The 20,112-nt window shown below is 39.3% G+C and overlaps 1 protein-coding gene across 3 annotated transcripts in view; it reads left to right on the top strand.

Moving 5' to 3' along the window:
- rptor (regulatory associated protein of MTOR, complex 1) overlaps positions 1-20,112 on the top strand; it is a 146,960-nt gene that overhangs the window by 11,340 nt on the left and 115,508 nt on the right. For all 3 annotated transcript variants that reach the window (XM_054604164.1, XM_054604163.1, XM_054604161.1), the window contains exons 3-4: positions 6,192-6,294; positions 8,303-8,385. In XM_054604164.1, coding sequence (XP_054460139.1) covers positions 6,192-6,294; positions 8,303-8,385 — 186 coding nt within the window. The remainder of the gene's footprint in view (positions 1-6,191; positions 6,295-8,302; positions 8,386-20,112) is intronic.

Here is a 20,112-nt window from a genome sequence, read left to right as displayed (position 1 = left end):
GAAAAGGCTGGAGAGTCCCGTGCAGTTATTAATGAGAGGAGGAAGGCGACCATTTATATGCACAGGCCCAAACAGGAGGACATGCATTCACTCACATATACAGCAAATGCATGTCTCATGGCTCTTTTAATCTCCTCTTCCTTTTTCTACTCACAGAGATTAATTAATTATTTCATGAGGTCTAGCATACTTGCCTTTAAAATCTGATTTTGTTAAGGCTTTCCTCACAGATTCATCCTAACAGTTAAATTAACAAACTGAGAATGCACATTTGATAAAATGGTCTCTAGGTATTTGTTCACAGTGGGAACCCCGCTTAGCTTTCACTCTACTTATCACTGTTTTAAACATTCCTCTTTCTTTATATTTACAGTCATACTGTCTCTGTGTGCTTTTTTCTAGGGCTGCAGATGATGATTGTATTGCTGATTAATCCATCAACTATATTTTTCTTTGTTTAGAACAGTGAAAAATAATCAAGTTTCAAAGTATTCAATTTTGTCAATCCACTAATCAATTACGGCACTATTTTTTTCCTCTAAATTGCTTTCTGACCTTGTATAAAAGGGTAGAGAATATACAGTAGAACTGAAATTAAAGCTCTCACAAGTAGACTTTGTACTGTTCAGTTAAAGTTAGGGTTTGCAGTCTTGAGGAACGAGCAGGAGTACCCTTTGGGTTTTTCAAAATTATCTAACCGAAAAACCCAGCCAAACCTTTTCCAATGAAAGTAACTAACAACACTAGCTCCAAAAATCACTAAATCTAGCGAGAAAGTCGCCAAGCAAGCAACACTGACACCCCATCCTTCCAAGCATCCCTCCAAAGCCACTTTTTACAAGATATCATTATGAATATAGCTGTATTAAAATGAACGTAAACAACAAACATGGCTGCTGTTAGGACACACAGCTGTCAAGCTTGCCGCTTGTGGACAACTCATGTGACACGCAGTGAGAGCATAAGCAGAATATGTACAGACAGACGGGTAGGTAGGTGGATAGTTAGGTAGACATGCAGGTAGCCCGTCCAATCATTATTTTCAGGCTGAAAGGAATGATTGGGCAGGTAGCCCGTCCAATCATTATTTTCAGTTTTTGTAAGAGCATTTGATTAATTGAAAGCTGTCAGTCAAACAGTTCAGAGGGTTCCTAAAGTAGGCAGAGGAAAAAAGGACATCTAAACTGTGTGTTAAAAGGGGAGCACTGAGATGTGTGCTGCTCACTACTTGATCCTGCAGTAAGAACAACCTGAATTCAAGTCTAATTTGAGCAAGAAAGTTTATTCTTGACCTTGGAAATAACATTTTATTAAAAAAACCCGAAAAAGTTACTGAAGTTCCACCTACTAACTTTTGGTTTTCAACTGCATCTCATGGTTGTCAACGGCGGATGGGTTTTCACTCATTTGTATTGGAGGTCATACATGGGTCACATGTTAATGAATTCATCCGCTGATGAAGACTGGTTGAAAGCCCCAGAAACAGTCAGTTCCATGACCTTGAGAATATGAGATTTAGTTTCTTTGTCGGCCTGCTTTTCTCACAAGTCCAGTGCCGCCTGCGTTCATTAATGTGTATTAGACCTTAATGGGAACTGCACACAGCCATATGAACAAGGTCTAAGGCAGGATTTGTAATTATTTTTCCTGGGGTGCCACATAGGGAACCCAGATTGCTACTGGGTGCCAAAAAAACTCATATTCGTTCATAACCTCTAATTATATCACTAGATTAAATCATAGAAAACATACTGTGCACTTATTTTCAGCATGTATTATATTGAAAAACACTCCGAACAGCATCCTATTAAGAAAATCACATTAAATGCTGGAGTTTTATCTTTTTCAACCTACTGTGCAGGACTCACTGTTTTGGGTGTGTCCAAATAACCATGTGTCCATTACCAAAATAAACCAAACAAGAAGAACTCTCAGCATGCCTAAAGTAAATATGCATTGAAGGTCCATAAAGTAAGGTTTAAAACCAAACAGACTTGATGTAAAAAATATTACAAAATAAACACGTCATTACGTGCATAGTCTTTTAGACTACAGCAGTAGGATCTCTGTGACAAAAATACAATCCATGGGTAGTTTTGCCAACTTTTGTAGCAGTTGTCTCATAATTTTACCTCCATCGTCTGCGATGCACAAAGATCTCAGCTCGCAAATCCTGACATTTCTTAGCAGGGGACGCTATGACTTAAAAACATAATTCACGTACATCAATGTCAACTTTGACTGGAAAAAAAACACTCAATTTCAGTAATTTTATGATTTAGCTTCATGATTAAAATTGTGTGGTGTGTCTTAGAGTTATTGGGCCAGGCTGAACCGTCACGTGGGCCGGTTTCCCCCGAGGGTGGGAACCAATTGATTGCTGTAAGCCATGCACGTTGTTATTTACCACCTCTTAGCCAACCAGCTTTTTCCAAACCTGGTTGATAAATTAACTGCTTGTTTTTGTTTTCACTGTTTGTATTTCCTTTGTGTATAAGGTAATATGTGGAATAAACAAGCAGATAAATCAACGAGAATAATGTGGACCACATCTGTGTGTCGTCACACTCGAATGCCGCGTTGCACCACGATGAAAAGCTGGAATAGCAAAACACTTTCCCTCATCCATCTGTATTATTCTCATGCAAATTAATATCAAATGGATTCTAAATTGCTTGTGTTGGATCTTGGACGGAAACAAATAATTTCATCAGGGCTGATTATATTAGGATGTTAATTGTCCCGCCATATGAGCCACTTAATTGTAAACATGCTCAATGCCAACATAAAACCTCTTTGGTGCCATAAGTCTCTCAGGTCACAAGTTTGACTGCTACTAGTGAAGCACTCATTTCTCTAGCTTTTGTTTATTTTGAGTAAAAAATACACATGAAAAAAACCAAAAAACCTGACAAACAGCTTTCTTTGACATTTTACCTGCCACAACTGAAACATCTTGTCCCTGGTCTTTTGTGTAATAGCTTACCATGTCCTCTAGAGAGTCAACCGTTTTCTTTGACATTTTACCTGCCACAACAGTAACGTCTCATCTTTGGTCTTTGGTTTAATTTTAAAGGGCAAACCTGCCGTGGTACATTTTTCCCACTTGAGTCTGGGTCTTGGTTTTCCCAGGATATTGGTATAGATATTTGGCAGACTAATGGAGACCAGGCACACTTTCATGCGCATTGCGTATTTACTCGAATGACTGATACATTTCTGTATTGTGTAAGGAGCTCACGCTTCTGCTTTGAGCTTACATGGACTAGTTATTGGAAGATACATCTCGCCTTTCTTTATTTTATATAAAACGGCAGTCGGGCCTCCCTTTGCCATCCAAAACCTTGAGTCTTCATTGAATTTTTTGTCACTGAGGTCCTGTAAACATCTTTATAGTTTGTCCCATGAAGCCTTACTGAGTTTCAGATGTGGTGACTGGTGAGGCCATTGTTGACTTTTAGCCGCTTTCTGGTGTTCATTAAACAACACTTTAGCTGTTATTGGATTTAAAGATAGCATTACAGATCATCAAGTTGGCAACAGTCAAATGTGTATCTGAGGCCTCCTCTGGCTTTTCCTTCATGTGAGGGTTAAATTACTTATATTGCTATGTAGAGTGCTGCATCGATTACTTTATTTTTTTAGGCAAACCCGGGAGTTACGATCTCACTGGATTATAATTGATTAGAATAAGCTCTCCGACAAACAAATGGATGTGATTACTTACGAGTTTTGTTCAGCAAGACAATCACAAATGAACACCACTTTCATGATTTTTGTAAATCTTTTATGAAAAGTGTAAATACAATCTCCAGAAGTAAAAAGCGTACTTAATGTTTATAAACGAACTACACCGCAGTCCCATGAGCACAAGTACAAAGGACTCGTCGTTGTAATGAAGTTTAGTTAATTAGCCATTTGTAAGAAACCACCTTTTTAAAGACATATTACCGCTTTAAAAATGACAATTGTGGTATTTACTGACTTATTTTATTAATTAGAACAGACCTTGAAATCACTTAATCTTGTGTAAACTCACAGAGCTTATGTCAGTCTTGCGTTGGCCTTCATTGGTTTCTTTATTCCATTTCAACAATAAATTCCATCTTTGGGAATCAAGTTCACTTGCTAGTACTATTTTGATCCAAACATCTTTGGCTTATCTGCTTGGCTTCAAATGCATAAGCTATAATTCTCAGGCATTTGTTAAAACACGTACTGCTAGTGGAAATTAATAAGATTCCTTGAAAATTCCAAATTGGCTGTCCATAAGCGGTTAGATCAAAGCACTGCTCTGCCTAAGAGGAGCCTCACAGAGCTGCTAGCATGGCGGTTGTTCTGGAATATCACGCTACTGTAAACACTATTAGGTATGTGATGGAATGGTCACCATAGTTTCATTTTTCACAATAACAAGGTAAGGGTCATCCGCATATAGCTGTGTACCCAAGCAGAAAACTTGTGCAGTACCCCTTCATTGTAATGGGTTCATGAGGTACACGATGCAGATGGGAAAAAGGTGAGGGATGAGGAGGTCAGGTGAAAACGAAGAATGAAGCGTTATGATGTGTGTGTGTGTTTTTGAGGATGCATGTCTTGTCTTGTCCTGCCGAGTCCCACTACCGCGCTGACCTTTTTCCATGTCGGTGGGAAAGCAGAGGGCACCTTAATTACCTTCGCAACAACAAACCCTCCTCGCCTTGCTCAGCCATGGGATGATGGGATGTCACGTAACCCACTGTGTACATATGTGTGCTCCATAGGTCTTCATTACACACAGAGAGAGTATCTAACACCACCTGTGAAAGGTCACTTGGCACTGTTACATAAACCTACATGGCAGTGTTGTACGTGTACAAACTGTGTGAACAGTTGTTGTCATTTCTGAACCTGAGTATGAAGATTATTAAACTTTGATCTATGGACAGGGAATGTATCATTTTGACTTTTAAGCCAAGTTAGCAGTGTGGCTTTAGGGATGGCTATGTTTGTCCATCGGCCTGTCCACTATTTTAGTCCAGACTAAACTGAATTTAAAATTACAATAAAACATTGACTTGATAGCCTTTGACATTTGTGTAGACATTACTGCCATGGTTGCGTTAGACTTTGTTGACATTTTGACAGACCATTTTGCCAATGTTTTCATTATAATAAGAAATAGGCTTAAGGTGTATTTCAAGGTGGAATCTGTGATTCTAATCCATTACAGTTTTTGTCTAATTCTGGAGTTTGGACACCTTTGCACTGTCGCCTGACTGGCCTTGTTGATATGAATGACGGGAATTTGTTTTCACGCAATAGTTAATTTAGCCTGATTAAAGCCTTAGGGTTAGGTTAGCTAATCATTCAGCGATTTTAACTGCAGTTTCTTTTTTTCACCTATATCTTATTCTCTTTCGCAAGAAGGTATCTATTTCCATGATCAACTAGCTATCAGATGTTGTGTTTGTGGGGTGTTCAAATGTAACCTTTAGCAGGAGAATTTAGGCCACTGAGAAGTCCGTCTTTGCTTTTGAAAAATTTGTGGTCAGCTCATTGTGTCAGTTTCAACACTTACTTGAGTTGCAGGTTGGGCGACGAGGTGTCACAAAGGCTGACGTCTGCTATGATGAACAAAGAAAAGTGTTTCTGAGGTGCTGCCACTGACAATGTAGTAATGCTAGCAGAGGACCTGTGTGTTTCCTAGTTAAACCTGTGTATGACCCTTAGATCAATGGTTGCTCCAATTTTATTTCCTCCAAATGACTGCCCCAGTGGTCGTCTGTATCGTTGGTCATTACCTTTTTGTGTAACATTCAGACAATCACACAGATTCCTGCTTGCAACAGCTTGACCTTCGCAGTGACAAACTTTTGAGACTGCAGGTTAGGTACCTTGAGAAGAGTATTGAATATAATGGAGTCTCTGGACCAGATTGGGAAAATGTAGAAGGGAAGAGAATAACTCCTCTTTCAGTGACTACTGTTGAGTGTCTCTCGGGCAATACACTTAACCTTCTGTGCTCCACTGGAGCTTCGGTTGCCAGCAGCAGCAGAGTGTAGTTTACTGAATACAAGCATGTGTGCTCAGTCTAGTTTGTCGAATGAATAAAGATTTAATGTGGTGTCAAAAGAATGAATCCACTGCTCTTGATTCAAGCATCTATGAGTTATGTGAGGATAATGTTTGTTCCGTTTCTGCTCCCCCAGATGAAGACCGTGAGTGTGGCGCTGGTGTTGTGTCTCAACGTGGGAGTGGACCCTCCTGATGTGGTCAAGACCTCCCCCTGCGCCAGACTGGAGTGCTGGATAGGTGAGTCCACACAGACATGCCAACATGAATGCAAAATGGACGAGTGCTCAACCGCAACACAAAGTGTGGGATACGATACAGTGGGTCCTTCATAAAGGAGCAGCTATTTGTACTGTGTTGAAAACCAAGCCATCCCCTGTTTGAGCAGTCAACCTCATCCTGAAATAACAATATAAGGCATGCCTAGATAGGACATGTAGTGACTGTGCAAAAAGCCTGTAAAAAAACAAGTGTAACAATAAGCACAAAAGCCTAGGGTTCAAAGGGTTGTTGGGTACTGGTAAACCATGCAAGACTAGTGTGAACTTAAAGTCGATAGTAAAAGTTTTTACTTTATAACATTTAGGGACATTCTCTGTCATTCTCATGGGAGTTCAATTCATAAGGCCTCTGTCAACTAATGATGAAGCAGTCTGCCCCCACCCACCAGAACCACACAACATGACACAGAACAAGAACAAAAGGAACATCTCCGTTGAATGGGAACCTCAAAACAATTGTTTAGCTCCCCTGAGACTGCTTGACTTTTGTGGAGTGTGGAGAGCACATTAAAGAGGGAACACAGTTCAAAGTTTCTGAAACTTTCTTAGTGGCTGCTGAGGACGCTGACATTGTGCAGACCTGTCACTTGATTTTTGAGATCGTGTTTGGAAAATTTAAGTGGTAAAGGCAAAGGTGATGTCCTTAAAGACACCATGTTGTTTAAGTTATAACACATAAAGCAACAGCTATATGTTAATGAAACGCGTAGATCTACATTTCAGTGGAAGTGGTGTGATTGAAAACTTCCTTTATATACTGGCACCTTTTAAATTTCATAACAGGAAATTGTAAAAAAGTGCTGATAACACAATCAAAATAATATATAAAAAATATTTAAATAACCTAATTTACGTGCACTTTTATTTCAGCTAATTGTGAGGAGTCTTTACTGTCGAGCTAGTTTATCTCCTTTCTACTTCCGTGTTTTGCTGAGGCTTTGTGCACACCTAAAGAGAAGAGAGACTGTTGTCAAACAATTATCAGTTTCCTAACCTGCTACCAAAATTAGCTGGTCTGTTTCAATAAAGTTAGGCTGAAAAAACGTACATGCTATCTGAAATTCAACTGTGCTGTTAGTTCTGTCATGAGATGCAGTGACTTTAAACCAAATAGAAGTAGAATTTGTGCAGAGTTACACTCCTTATATGAACCATTAGGCTGGCATTTTGAAAGATACATTTTTTTTCCTGTTTTGAGTCTTTTATTACTGTATTGTGATTTATACCGTCACCCTGATATGAAATTACACGTCACGTTAAAGAAGATTTTGGCCATATCGCCCACCCTTATGTTGCACTATGCAAGTTTCCCAGAGTTTACTCAGAAAACACTACTGTATCGTGTGTGTACATATCCGGTCGAGAAAATGTTTCTACAGATTCTAGATAATTCCTCTATATAAAGTCATTGTTTTGTATTTTGAACTGAAAATAGTTAAAATAGCTAGTTTATTATATTTTCCTCAATCTTTTCTTTGTGCTGTCCTAATAAATTTACAAAGGCCTCATTCATCATAAGGGCAGTGGTTTCATTTTCAGCATTCAGCATATCGGTATCTGCCAATACATTCTTCTCTGCCTGCTGAGCGCAATTTGATCCGTCCTGAATCCATTTTCTGCTATTTTTCATGCCATATTGATTTACTCTCATCAATATTTCAACCTCAGAGGCTACTGCTTTTTTCTTTTCAAACTCCAAAATCCTTTGATGCCGTTATTATAAACTATACCTCTCCTCTATAATCATGGCATGGAAGTGTCTTTTACCCGAATGTTGAATATTGCTAGCCTGCTTATTTGAATTACTTCTTTTTACTGGAAGCAACTGACAGCAATGGAAATGTGTGTGATGAATAATATAATTAATAATATAATTGTTCAGCTCCAGATTGAATGCGAGTGGTTTTGCTCTGCTATGACTGTTGTGCGTGATCGCATTGTGTTAACACTCTGTGTTTTCTTGCCAGATCCTCTGTCGATGAGTCCACAGAAAGCCCTGGAGACCATCGGGGCCAATCTGCAGAAGCAATATGAAAACTGGCAACCCAGGGTGAGTCGGTTCACATGAAGCAGCCTCCCTTCTTTTCTTGCTTGTGCTTATACTGATACATAGACCACATCCACTAACTAATTCACAAAACTCTTTGATGCATACAGAGTTTAATCAGATAAAACAGTTAGAAAAAAATAAATATATTATATGCATTCCAAGACTTGACCTTGGTCATATGATATTATTACTAATGGGTTTTTGGCTTCCATTAATGCCATTCACATGTTTTTTCTAAAGACGTTTCAGAAATTGTTTTATAGATGTTGGCAGTCTATCCTGAGTATCCAAAGTGTGTTCTAGGTTTTTCCCAACGCTGTGAACCTTACTAATGATAGTCACCCTTCCCAGTACTTCATCAGAAAGGTCTTTTAACACAGTTGCTTCTATTGATTCTAACCGTGTATTTTCTTTGGATATCACTTCAAAGGCATCTGTTTCTAGTCTCTGTGTTCACGTGCTATATACACTATCCAGTGCAGATCATTCCTACGTAATGCTGTGAGAACTTGGCAGGCAAAACATTGTGATGTATGTGAGAAAGAAAAGACAGTCACTGCAGCTGTCATGGTATCTCTGTGGCTCCTACATTATTCACTGTTTACATTTAGTAATTTTTCGAATGTGTAATAGGGCGAATGGGTTTATTATAGATATTCAATTATGTCATCTTTTAATGGACTTCCTTTATGCATTTTTGCAAACAAAACACCTACATGCTCTTGACAGCGATTCATAGTGTTGTTGTTTTTTAAACAGATGCATCATTTGTTCTTGTAAAATCAGCTGTTATAAGTTTATTATAAAAATGCATTCATATCATTACCAGCAGTTGCAGATCTCCTCTGCTCCTAGCCTTATGCTAGCTCAGTGTTTCACAGAGACTCCTTGGTCTGTTGTTCTCCTCTCAATGCTGGAGAAGATGGAATGGGCAGACCTCTCCTCTCTTTAAAGTACTTGCAGTAATACTCTTTCTATGGACCTTGATAAAGCGTGACAAGTGAAGGTCTTAGAGAAACAGAGATGGAAGTTAAATGGTCAGGGATGGAGAGGAATTTTGCTCAGGAAAATACTTAATTGTGCTTTGAAACCTCAGACACTGCTTGCACTGTCTGAAGCGCGTAAATGAGTTTGCATTTTTGATCTTCCAATTCTTCCAGTTTGAAGTCATTTCTTTTTTTTATGGATTTTTGGTTAGATGCCTGATTTTTAGCATTGTTTTATGCAACAAATTATGTTAGTAATCCACGCGTGAATTTTTAAACCTATACTTTAAAAAGGCTTTTGCTAATAAGTGGCTAAATCATACTGCTAAAGGTCATCACGCTGAACACTAGTCAGCCTTTAGCTTCGTGGTGAAGACATTAAGTCATGAGACTTCTGTGTCGTTCTTTTAAAGCCTAAAGTTAGCTTTTACTTCGGACGATTGTATTTACGCTTCAAATATCATAAAAGTGGATTTTATTTGTGAAGAATATATTGCTGAACGAACTTGCAAGTTTAATAAATATTTCTTTGCCACAGAGCTAATTCTTTTGCAAAAATCCAAAATGGAAAAGACCACATGCCGAGGTGGCCTGGCTCACATAGACGACGACGACACTTGAAATCTGATCTGAGTGGTTGTTGCATTTACAGATATTGGATTTGAATTGCATTTCAAACCACCTGCGAATATGTTTTAAATCTGGTCGGATAGGATTAAATCATGCCTTTTCTTCTTTTGAGACTTTCTAACAAAATATATTATTGGTATTAGATTTATAAAAATTAAAAAAAGAGTCAGATCTCAGCTCTAGGAGGGACAGTTTGAGGGGGATGCAGGATTATTTTAAATCAAGGTCTAAAGACGGAGCTAAAAGGCAGAAGGTAAAAAAAAGCTCCATCATAGCTGGTGAGTTGCCTCAGCGTCAAGGTGGATATAATCTTGCTACCATGTTGCTTGGAACTGTAGAACCCTACACAGCCATTTAAAAACCTCTAATAATGAGGGTGTGAAAGTAAAACATGAGGTAACCGGAGGTGGAGGAATAGACGTCCCCGGAGAGAGCAGCCAAAGGAATGTAGGCTCGGTTGACCCCGGAGGTCAGCAGCAAACAGGAGTAGGATTGCAGGAGGAGGAGTGGGCGGGAGAGAAAGCTGTTCCTTTTTTCGGCCTGAGGATTCACAGCTCTGCAGCATCTCACCACAGAGCTGCGTTCGCCAACACACCTTACATAAACTGATGACAAAGCAATCAATTACACTGCAGCTATTTACCTGCTTTGCCACCGCGAAGGGAAATGTTGTTACAAGATAGTTTTGGATGGGCGGAGTTGCTAAACATTGGAACCTAAGAGCAAATGTTTAATCCATTTTGTCACACTTTCTTTGTGTTCGGATACAGTTGAGCAGACCAGAGAGTTAAGCTGTGCCAACCTGCCGTCACGAATCCATTTCTGTACTCTTACATTAACTTTCATGGCCAGAAAACACAATGAAAGGCAAACACAATCTTGGCCGTTGTTCGTTCACTTTCTGTACCTACACTATATCTCTATATATACCTTTTTGTTGGCTTCAAACTGAGAGCTCTGACAGCAGATTGTCCAACATACAGTCCAGAAGCCTCTGTGATGAGACCCAACTTAAATTAGCTCAGTAAACCTGATGCAGCTCATCTACATTTCCCCAGTAGCTCTGTTATTGTACTCTACACTTGTTTTTATGTTTTGACCTTTTTAGGAGATTGTTATTGGTGCAAATCCCAGCATGACATGGTAGTGTTATATGGTTATCCGTTCATAGTGTTGGTTGAAGTCAGTGTATCAAATCTATCAATACATGTTCTGTTTGAAGTGCTTAAAATTTTCATCAGTACAAACCCTATTTTTGATACTTATTTATTTATGAGCAATAGCCATTCAGTGTGTTCAGATTCTGTTATGGCCTCTCTTTACAGTCGTTTTTATTAGTGGCGGGGGAGGCCTTGACTCTATGGAATTCCAAATGCGTTCCCACACACGTCTTCACAGCCCACAGTTTGCTTGGCTGCGCAGAAACAGATACATTTTTACACTTTATTTATTGATTCATCCAAACTCAACAAAACAGTATTAACACTGAAAACAACTATGACAATTAGTGATTAAGATTACTTTACATTAACTATAAAGCAAAGAATCTCTGTCTGTATGTGGGTTGGTCCCTCACGTAGCACAGAGGTTGGCAACCTTTTTTCATGTGAAGTGCCATTTTACAATTAAAAGGGCACTTTCAAATGGCGCATTGGGTGCGGTTGTATCAGAGTAGTTTTACAAGTAGAAGTACATGAGCACAGTAACGCATTCATACTCGATGTTCGATACTGGTATTGGTACATCCTTATTTCAGTTTGTATAAATTCCTCATTCAGTGCATTTGTCTTTGTTGTTGTTGTGGTCCAAAGACTGGATTCAACCGTGGACTGCTTTTGTTTCACACAGACGCTTCAACAAAGACAAGAATCTGTTGAGATACCTCACTTAGCAGTTTGTCTTTGAGCTTTCCGTCTCCACATGCCTTCTCTGCTCTCCAATTCTCTTTCAAGCTTTGCTTGTTCTCTTTCATTTTATCTCAGCATGTCGACCTTTTTGGTCTCTTTCTGCTTTTTGTTTTATGTTTGTGCATTAGTTCAAAATTATAACCTCTTGACCTGCTAGATGTTTGGTTGTCACTGAGATGAAAAGCGACTTGCTTTCCTTGTCAAATGGTCATTTCAAAGTCACGCAGTACTTGCTGAACATGATTTAGCTGTCAGACAGGTTTACGCCTCATCTCTGTCCAGTATAACAGTCATTTCACCTTTGGTCTGTCTTTTTCTGTATTTCTGTGGTGTCCTCCATCTCTCTCTGTATCTAACTCTCCTGTCTGGTTGTAGCCTGTGAACCTGCTGTCCACTTCACTAACTGTCTCTGCATTATGTATCAGTAAGCTGCAGCTCAAATACTTTTCTACTGATTAGCTTTGAGGTCCTATCTTATTCCCCTGGAAACACCAACTTCACAGCGGAGGAAGAGCACGAGTGGAGAATTTATGTGTAGTCGGTAACAATGAAATGCATGCTTTCAGCTTGTGTTATGTAACGTAAAATATTGGTCATTCACCAGGATACTGAGAGGCCATGACAGCCCTTTTCATTGTTCCTCAATAATGACGTGATGAAAAAAGGTCTGTGGGCCAGTTGATGTGCCAAATTTGTTAACAGTTACAGACGCCACACGCATCAGTAACATCATCAACATAATATTTTAGGGTGTAAGGATTCTTCGTATTGGGTTTTATTCATAAATTGACTTGACTATCTGTAATGGCAGCAGGTTGACAAATCTTACTGTTTATTTTTGTCTTTTTGTGTTCAACCAAATGGGGTAAACAATATAATACTTTTACACACAAAGCTCATCATGAGGAGTTCTTCTCAGTCTGTGAGAACAGGTATATATTGCCTTCTGTGGCTCTCAAGAAAGCTTTCTTAAACCAGAGGTCAAAGGTCAAGATCAATGTCCCATTCTCGTGCACTCAAGGTTGAACTGATTAGAATTTGTTGGTCAAAGGTCACTTCGACCTCACAAAACACATTTGAAGCCATTAATCAATAATTTGTGCTTCTTATCACACAAATGTTCTAATAGAATAAATTGATTACCTAATGACATTTTGGACCAACATTGATGTACACTTCAAATACGATGGTTATTGAAGGATCGCAACCATAAGGCGATAATTCTAGTTCTCTTATAAAGTGCAACGCAAACAGATGTAATTGGCAAAGGGAACTTTCAGCAGTGACGCGCCCATGTGACTAAAGGCAATCCCTTTCTAGAAGAGTTTGTTAAACTGCCTCACCACTCACTGGCAACAAGAAAAGTGCAGTACTGTCTAATGTGTTACGTAACGACCCTTTATTTTTGACAATGGATCCAATAATTAACTGGGTGACGATGAAAGTGTGACATGAAATTAGGAACACATACACTTTTTAAAAGACGCTTGTAAGAATTGTAAGATTGTAATAATTTATATTTTTAATGGATACTGAAGCAATGATACAACTTTAGAAGAATGGAAAAAATCATGTGAGGATAATAACAACAACCAAAATCATGTGAGGATAATAACAACAACCAAAATCATGTGAGGATAATAACAACAACCAAAATCATGTGAGGATAACAATGTGTGGTCTTGTGCATGCTGTTGTTTGACCAGCAATAGGGAAATGGGTTTTGGTCACATGTAGTGTGTGCTGACAGAGCATAAAACTAAGAGCAGGGTTGAATGGCACACAGTGTCTTCAGATTATGTTTGGAAGATTGGCAAATTAAAGTGGATTATTTCAGTGCTTGATTTTTAAACAATAATTCTGGCTGATTCAGTAAAAAATAAGTTGATCTTTTGGTTGTCATAGAGCAACACACTTAGACTTCAATAACCAACACCACACTTCCCACTCCATTATTCCCTCGGGGGACCCGTCACAGCTGCCAAATCACTTGAATCCTGTTTGAGTTTAATTGACGATCAGTGTGTGCGGGAAGCTGTGGAGTGAATAATGCGATGCGGAAACAGTCTTAATGGTCTCCCCTCACTGCCCCTCATGCCCTGAGACCAATAGGACTCAGGGCATGAGGGCTAATGGCTAAGAAAACCATTAGCCCACTGGAAGACTTATGGACATCCCACCAATACATCGATAAACAATGTGCCTTTGAGGAGGCCTACAGGTCAACGCTGCCATATGCTTGTGTGTGCAATGTGAGCGGGAGATTATTGATCAGCTCCATCACTGCTGCTGATCACCTCGTAAATATCCCACTAAAATATATTTTGGACAGCTCAAGCTATCTCATGTTGATAGATAAATGGAGATTAACTTCAGTTTGTTGGGATGTTAATGTGAAAATGAGACATTTACTGTCCCTGGAAAAGAATAACACTATTCCTGGAAAATCCTGAGCATTTCACCATCCTTTGCTGGTGGACCATAAACAAATGTTAGAGGTGCATGCCGCGACCTATTGATCCGCACTACTGCTACTAACACTACTAAGCAGACAGCCTGACTCTGGGTGACAAAACTGAGATTAAATACTACTGTTAAATCCCATCAGGAAGTCTGTTAAAGCCTGGTTTTTGGATGGTAAGACTAAGATTAAATATTACTTTTAAAGCCACAAGGAGAGTTTGGTTAGCCATATTCTAAACAGTAAGAGATCCCTTTAGTGCTAGCTTTACAGAGGAACGGTGTCAAAACAAAGCAGATTTTGTTTTGCCTGTTCAACAGTGTGATACATTGGTATTTAACACATTAGGAGAAGATTTACATTTTTATTTTTATTCTCAGTTCTTATCATTGGTGTTGGTGATTTTCCTTAGGTGCTACCTCCTTTGTTAGTGCCAAGAATTCCGCTATTCAGAAAAAAAGCCCTGCCCTGCTAAGCTAGGCAGTGTTATAACAACTCTATTCTATTGAGGTGAGCTAGTTCCAGTTCCTTTCTATTTATGCATGTAGGAGTGTAATGAATCGCTCATTGCCATGCTGAGTGTCTACAGTGACTCACCTCTCCGTGTCTACACTCGGTGAGCTGAAGTCTCTGCTGTGCTCAGAGACTAATGGCCCTTATTTGTCTATTATTATTATTATTATTATTATTATTATTATTATTATTATTATTATTATTATTATTATTATTATTATTATTATTATTATTATTATAATATCCGGACGCTGTGCGGATATGTTGAAGACCTTATTATATGTGTTGGCATGGACCTGATGGAGAGGATGTGTGGAAGGATGGGACAACACAGGAGGCCAGGATATGACTCAGTGGACAGAGCTTAAAGATACACCACCCACAATTCATTTCTGATTTCTTTTATTCCAGTGATGTGTATATGTGTGGCTGCCTGACTGCAATGGCACGCCAATCCAGCAAGCTTCCAGTTGGGCAGAGTGTGGGCACCGATGCATTGGTGTGTTGAAGGACAATGGTGCAAATTGGAGGCGGATCTAATGAGAATCTGACTTTCTGAATTTAAACTTTGGAGGAGCAGGGTGTCCTCGACCACATTTACTTTGCAAGTCCGAGTCACTTCACTGCTGACACCCTGCTTTACCCTCCATACACTTATCATCCAGAGCTGCATGGTCTGCATGTTTCTGTTCTTTATTATTAACACGGCTTTACCCAGCCAGCCATAGATGAAATTTGACATTCAAATTCTCTTTTCTTGTGTGCTTTGAGTTCAAGTGTCTCTCAAAACTGTCCAGTCCACCGGCCACCGGCCAGTGAAAATGTTGATATGGTTCTCGTTTCATTCTCGCAGATTTAGCAAAGCTTTCCTTTGAGAATGATGATGAAAGGTCTGAATTGTCTGGTTAGCAACTAGCTTGGTAAGCTATTGTGACTGACAAGTTCTTGCATGTTCTCAACTGATTAGAATACAATTGGTTTGTTGGTCCGAGATACGATCCAATAAGAACTGGATCGTATCACGGATCAGAGTTACAGAACGGATCAGCACAAATGAAAAAAGGGAGCAAATATAACTTTTAGTGATCCCTGATCATGTACGTATCACAGGTCAACAGTGGGCCTTTACACCACCACTAGTCACCTGGCCTCTGACACTACCTGTTTCACATGGACATGTGGAGAAATTTTGCTCTGCCACTTTTTCTGGGGGACCAGTAGAACCTGCGTGATCTTGTGAGAATCCCGTGTTCCCATTGCCAACAAAGCATCCTATAATAGGGATTAATATCCTTGCTGCAGTTGCACTGACAAACAAGAGTCTGTGTAATCATTAATTATGAGTGTACTGTATGTATAAAGCAGTGGAGAGTGGGATGTTTGTCACAGTTTTTTCCTGTTTTGACATGAGAAATAATTGAGAAGTGGCTTCTGCTTCTGCTCAATAGCGTGACTAATGAATTGTAAGTAATGAGCTGTTTTTGTCCATAAGCTTGATGTCGATTTTGGTGTTCTTTATTGCTGTAAACAATGATTGCTGCAAATGTGCTGAGGGCTTCTTGTTTTTTAACGGCCGTTAAATGATCAGGCGGCACAGATAGACTTATTATATATTATAATTATAATTATCATTCTTTTAAAAAGCCTGAAGTGGCTTCAATTAAAGAGTGAGTTCTTCCAATTATGCACTCAGCAGATTGTGATATCAGTCTTTGCGTTCCTCTCTTGTTCGGAATAGAAAGTCTTTATGTCACAACACTGAGACATAGACACTCGTTCAGCTGCTACCCAGCATCCATCACTCGAAAAATCACTCCCACTGTCAGTCAACTCGACTGTTTTTCACTTTGGCCTTATTGCTAGTGAATGAGGGGACCTGCACCTCTCACTTTACACTAATTAGTAGGACATTTGTCTGTATAGATCATTAGTGTCCCCTTCAGTCTTCAACTAACGGCTCACCGTCCCCCCTTCTCTCTTTAATGTCCGGCTCTCCTTTCACATTTTTTCTCCTAATGCTGTGTGGGATGTCTGTATCAATGACCTGACCAGTAGTGGCCTTTTAATGGGCCCATTTTAAACCATGATTCTTACCTTGCTGTCCATCTTTAAATGTAATCACGCTTAACCCTGCAATAAAAAAAAAGTATAAAGTTTTTTCATTGGCAGATGGCCACTGCTTGAGGATCCCTAGATGGTGTGAGGCAGATTTTATTACTTTTTCCATGAGGGCAATCAAACACACATCTGGGAAATGTTGAATTAAATGACAAGTCTGCTTGTGTAGTGCGGATACTCGAAGTCTGTTTTTTTATTTTTTTTATTTCACCAACACCATGCTGGAATAAATGAACATCTTTGGTGCCGGTCGTTTGTTTTCCTAATGGGATTGATGTGTATTCAAGGGAAATCTTACATGGGTTCCTATTTGTATACTTGGAGGAAAGAGTGAGTCTTGCTAGTGTTCGTGCAATTGCAGTCAGTAATCTGGAAGATCCAAATTGTAAATTTTCATTTAGGGTCAGGGTCACGTAAATGATCTGGCTCAATGATCTGACTTAAAAACCTTCCGACCTTATGTAAACCCTCTCTGATGGCTTTAAGGAAACTTTTCTTTTCTTCACCATTATTTATTAGGGAGACAGAAGTTTAAAGCTCTGAGCAACACAACACAACATTGATGCGACAGCCATAATTCCTGCTGTCCATTTCACACTATTTTGCACCAATAATACACAAATTAATTCAAGAAGACTGCTCACAAGTAAACAGATGTAAACAAATCCAGATGTTAAATACAAAAAATCGGAGGATTGCAATGCACTCAAAGACAGTATTTACAGGATTTACAAGAACACTCCACACGATACTTTCAGTCACAGGTCAGTTAGGTCCCACACCCAGAAGGCATACATTTCACCGGTTATGGAATCTATTGACTTGAATTAGCAAGGCCCTCCTTATAACATTCAAAATAACATTGATTCTTTATGTGCGGATTTGATATGTATTGCATTTGCATATGCAATTTAATATCCAAGGTTTTTCTGGTATTATTTCTTTATTTTTGAAACAGGCAAACACTTTTTCATTATGGGGATAGAATAGAAAAACCAATGCGGATGAACTATTGAAATTTTGAATAGACTCTGACTCACTTGACTGAATGAAATACACTGGTTGAAAAGCTTTTCTTGAGTCTTTGTTCTTCCTGTAATACTGTCATGCATGGCCTTGATTCTCCAGACTCTCCACAGTAGCTGACTTAAAGCTGTGCTCAGACTGCATGAGTTTTAATATCACAGTTTCAAAATGAAAACCAGTTGCTGCCCATTGGTGGTGATGGTAAACAATACCCAAGTCATATGGCGGATGGTTATCCCAATAGTTATAAGGAAATGTTGCATCTATTGTGTTTATTTATGGAGCAAAGCATGACCTCACATGATCTAATGGGATGCAGATGTAGACAAAATGCAGACTGAGGTGGTACAATAACTTGTAGTAGTAATACTTTGCAGTGAGGAAAAAAAAGCAAAGGGCCCAACGAGTCTGGATGAGACAGTGTTTGTAAAGAGAAGGTCAACATGGGTTGTCTATTCTGCAGGACAACTGGAGGTGAGACTTGAACTGTGAGTGTTAATAAATGTCCATATTTAGTATAATGCTCGGGTTAGGGTTAGGGGCTAGTATGTTTACGGTTGCTCGGCAAGACCGTCAGCTCCTGTAGTCTGTGCCCGGCTTAAGCCTCCTACTCTGCAATCTCTCCATGATAGCGTGCCTGTAGTTATGCCTGTACGGGACATAATGCTGATTTTGTTCATACCAAAAAAACAGGGCTCCCTGCTGAAGAGTTCAAGTCTGTGAACCATATTAGACCTTGTTCTAACATAAGAGAGTCAGGAAAATCCCCCCAAAACCATAAAGCCCAGCCATGCAGAGTTTTACAGGGTTTCTTTCTTCTTCCCTGTCCCTCGGCATCATTAAAAGGAAGGGAGAGTCTTTTCAGGATTAGAGGGGTTTGTAGACTGCCACTGGCATCGGACAATTGATCATTATACATCTTCTCTGCACTCCACTCCACTTCCCCCTCCTCTCTCTCATTTTCTCACTCTGCTTTTCTTATAGGCCATGTACCCACTAAAACTCATCTTTCCTCCATATTCTGTTACTGTGCCCTCTTTTATTCTCTGTGGAACAGGGACAGGGCTTAAAAATATTTATGAAGTACCATATTTTCCGCACTATAAGGCGCACTTAAAAGCCTTTAATTTTCTCAAAACACGACAGTGCGCCTTATAATCCGGAGCGCCTTATATATGGATTAATTCTGGTTGTGCTTACTGACCTCGAAGTGATTTTGTGTGGTACACGGCGCTCTGTCAACATGTTTTAGTAGACTTAGTAAACTACAAAGCCGCACCGCAGCAGCATCACGGCTACCGTAGTCAGGAGCGTAATACACGGAGTAATGCATACTGTGCTTCACCATCATATCACAGTGTGTGTGTGTGTATAAGGTTCACCATCACATTACAGTGTGTGTGTATAAGGACCCAACATGGCTCCTGTCAAGAGACACGCTTACGACGCGGACTTCAAACTCAAGGCTGTCAGTCACGCAGGAGAACATGGGAATAGAGCAGCTGCGAGAGAATTCAACATTAATGAATCAATGGTAGGAAGTGGAGGAAGTTTGACTGACTGACTGTTTTGTTTCGCTTAATGCGCCTTATAGTCCGGAGCGCCTTATATATGAAAAAAGATCGAAAATAGACCATTCATTGACAGTGCGCCTTATAATCCAGTGCGCCCTATAGTGCGGAAAATACGGTAATACATGAAGCTCAAAAATCTCAGAGGGCAAATGTCCATGTGTGAAAGAAGAAAAACGAACAACATAATTAACAAAGTATTATGAAACAGTATTTGGTTTGACCCAAAATGTTTTATTAAAGAACAGATTGGTTTATCAAATCAATAAAACATAGACACACAGATAGTTATGAGTGGGTTGTGTATACATGTGTTTTTAAATAAGTAAAGCACATAAAAAGTACATGTTAAGCATTATAAGAGGTTAATTCCCCACTTTTCATATTTAGTTTTTCAACATAACACATTGTCCAACCAGTCTTCTCACTTGTCTTGCCTGTTTTTTTTTGCGTATATTACCCTGACGGCAGGTGTCATGATGTTTATGATCTTGAGAATCTTAATTGGATTTTGA

The sequence above is a fragment of the Anoplopoma fimbria genome, chromosome 9 (genome assembly GCF_027596085.1).
Source record: "Anoplopoma fimbria isolate UVic2021 breed Golden Eagle Sablefish chromosome 9, Afim_UVic_2022, whole genome shotgun sequence".
NCBI lineage: Eukaryota > Metazoa > Chordata > Actinopteri > Perciformes > Anoplopomatidae > Anoplopoma > Anoplopoma fimbria.
Note: the sequence above shows the minus strand (reverse complement) of the source record. Positions and strands in the feature narration are given on the sequence as shown.